The sequence below is a fragment of the Myotis davidii genome, unplaced genomic scaffold, assembly GCF_000327345.1.
Source record: "Myotis davidii unplaced genomic scaffold, ASM32734v1 scaffold609, whole genome shotgun sequence".
NCBI classification, from domain to species: domain Eukaryota; kingdom Metazoa; phylum Chordata; class Mammalia; order Chiroptera; family Vespertilionidae; genus Myotis; species Myotis davidii.
In genome coordinates this window covers 3,141,318-3,144,358 of record NW_006300164.1, presented here as the reverse complement: position 1 = coordinate 3,144,358, position 3,041 = coordinate 3,141,318, and the positions used below count along the sequence as shown (strand labels likewise).

General features: G+C 63.3%; 1 protein-coding gene across 1 annotated transcript in view; it reads left to right on the top strand.

Annotated features, from left to right (window-relative positions):
• Positions 1-3,041, top strand: part of ADAMTSL2 (ADAMTS like 2) — a 27,168-nt gene that overhangs the window by 4,632 nt on the left and 19,495 nt on the right. The window contains exons 7-8 of the mRNA XM_006776598.2: positions 28-156; positions 2,200-2,280. Of these exons, the coding sequence (XP_006776661.1) occupies positions 28-156; positions 2,200-2,280 (210 nt within the window). The remainder of the gene's footprint in view (positions 1-27; positions 157-2,199; positions 2,281-3,041) is intronic.

Here is a 3,041-nt window from a genome sequence, read left to right as displayed (position 1 = left end):
CCCAGCGGGGCTCTCCGCCTCTCCTCCCGCAGCCCATCGGCTGTGACGGGGTGCTCTTCTCCACCCACACGCTGGACAAGTGCGGCGTCTGCCAGGGCGACGGGAGCAGCTGCACCCACGTGACGGGCACCTACCGCAAGGGGAACGCCAACCTCGGTAAGAGCGTGGGGCTCCCACCTCCGGGCACGGGGAGCCCATCTCCACCCCGCTGAGTGGCACCACGCAAGTCCCCCCCCTCCCCCCCACGGGGGCCACCTGATCCTCCCCCCGGGCCCAGGTGGGTGCGGTGCTCTGGGAGGCCCCCGCGGGCTGGGAATGAGGAGCAGCTCTGAGAACCGTGCTCAGTGCACGCTTGGCTTGGGCCACGCTTGGCGTTTGCAGCCGTGCGGGGAGGTGTGAATGTCGCACTTACGGGGAAACCAAGGCACGAGTCCCACCCTCACGGCTGACAGAGCTGAGTTTGGGCTCACAGCTGCTGGGGCGCCCCATTCTGCAGAGTCCATGTGTCCGAGGGTGGGGGTGTATTTGTTACGGATTGTGAGCGGGCTGGGCAGAGGCCTCACTATGGAGGTGGGGTTTGAGGAAGGCCCCTGGGATTACTCCCTGCCCGTCACACACCTGCCTGCAGGGCCTTCCACCAGGTCCTTTCAGGGAGACGCAGACCAGCCTTCAGTCACTGTGTCCCTTTCTGAGCCCCTACTGTGTGCCAGATGGTCCCCTTCTGAGCCCCTACTGTGTGCCAGATGGTCCCCTTCTGAGCACCTACTGTGTGCCAGATGGTCCCCTTCTGAGCACCTACTGTGTGCCAGATGGTCCCCTTCTGAGCACCTACTGTGTGCCAGATGGTCCCCTTCTGAGCACCTACTGTGTGCCAGATGGTCCCCTTCTGAGCACCTACTGTGTGCCAGATGGTCCCCTTCTGAGCACCTACTGTGTGCCAGATGGTCCCCTTCTGAGCACCTACTGTGTGCCAGATGGTCCCCTTCTGAGCACCTACTGTGTGCCAGATGGTCCCCTTCTGAGCACCTACTGTGTGCCAGATGGTCCCCTTCTGAGCACCTACTGTGTGCCAGATGGTCCCCTTCTGAGCACCTACTGTGTGCCAGATGGTCCCCTTCTGAGCACCTACTGTGTGCCAGATGGTCCCCTTCTGAGCACCTACTGTGTGCCAGATGGTCCCCTTCTGAGCACCTACTGTGTGCCAGATGGTCCCCTTCTGAGCACCTACTGTGTGCCAGATGGTCCCCTTCTGAGCACCTACTGTGTGCCAGATGGTCCCCTTCTGAGCACCTACTGTGTGCCAGATGGTCCCCTTCTGAGCACCTACTGTGTGCCAGATGGTCCCCTTCTGAGCACCTACTGTGTGCCAGATGGTCCCCTTCTGAGCACCTACTGTGTGCCAGATGGTCCCCTTCTGAGCACCTACTGTGTGCCAGATGGTCCCCTTCTGAGCACCTACTGTGCGCCAGACGCGGAGGCTGAGGGAAGGTTACATAGATGCGGTTCATGCCTCACAGAACTCTCAGCGTCGGGGGCTGGGGCTGTCCCTCAAACAACCCCCACTAACTCCGGGGTGCGCCCCGTGCACCTCACACCAGCTCCGCGAGGCAAACGTGGAGACAGAGGGTGAAGCAGCCTCTGGTCACGCAGCCGGGATGGCGGCTGGGCCTGAACGCAGTGGCCTCGCTGCGGGGTCTGGTCCCCACACCGGCCGACCCTGTTCCCTGGCGAATGTGTGGGCGCTCATCACCGTGAGGCCCTGCATGCGAGGCCGCCGTGCTCAGGGACCTCGGGAGCTGGCGCTGATTTACAATGAACGTCTATGGCCCACGTTCAAATGAATGAGCCGCATTTCCCGATCGCCTGCCTGTGGGACATGCATCTGTCCGGTGGCGCTACCGCAGCAGCAAGGGATGTGCCTAGTGGCATCACACGGGGAGCAGCCAGCGGCCCCATGGGAGTGTTTACACCACGGGAATTGGCCAACACTACCGCTGCCCCTCCCCCCAAAAAAGCCAGTGCTGCCTTGGCTGGGTGTTCAGTGGTTAGAGCATCAGCCCGAGGACTGAAGGGTGCGGGTTTGATTCCCGGTCCTGGGCGTGCACCTCGGTTGCAGGTTCGAGGCTCTGGTTGCCTTTCCAATTGAGAGGCGGTGGCCGTGGCCAGACCCGCCGCCCAGCGCCGCCTACTCTCCCCCAGGCTACTCCCTGGTGACCCACATCCCGGCTGGCGCCCGAGACATCCAGATCGTGGAGCGGAAGAAGTCCGCCGACGTCCTGGGTAGGTCTGGGGGCCTGGGCGGCCGCCTCACCGGGGCGTGGGTTTAGCATGGGGCGAAATGGATGGGCAGAGAGGGGGCAATTGACCCTAGACCTTTCCTGTGGGGGAGGGATGGGCCGCAGAAGCCCGAACTGCGCCCGGTGTGTGTATGTATGTGTGCGTGTGTGCGTGCGTGTGTGCGTGCGTGCGTATGTGTGTATGTGGGGGGCGTGTGTGTATGTGTGTGTGTGCATGTGCGCGTGTTTGTGCGTGCATGTGTGTGGAGGGGGTGTCACAGGGAAGCTCAGGTGTGGAAGGACCTTGTACTCAGACCATGGAGGGAGGCGTGATGTCAGGTAGTGAGCTCCCCGTCCCTGGAGAGCCTGGCAAAAGCCGGAGATGCTGAAGGTGGAGTCCTTGCCTCCGGGTAGAGGAGTGAGACTCAGGAGGCGAGAAGTTGAGGCAGAGCGAGTGGCAGGAGGTGGCCCATCTGAGGCCATGGGCAGCCAGCTGTAGGGGGAGGGTGTGGACTGAGGTCTGGGGTGGTGGGTGGGGAAGCTTTCGGATTCTGGAGTCATCTACACAGTGGCCAAGGCTGTGAGGGGGGGCTGGGGACCCAGGATGGGGAGGCGGTTCCCAGCACCTGCCTCACCTCCGGCCTCTGAGGGTGGCCCTGTGAGAGCCAGGGCTGGGGTGTGGTAGGAGGCTCAAGCCCCCCACCTGGCAGGCTGCACGCTCCAGGCCCTGGCATCCGCTCCGCAAACCAGGCCTCGCCCCGCCCG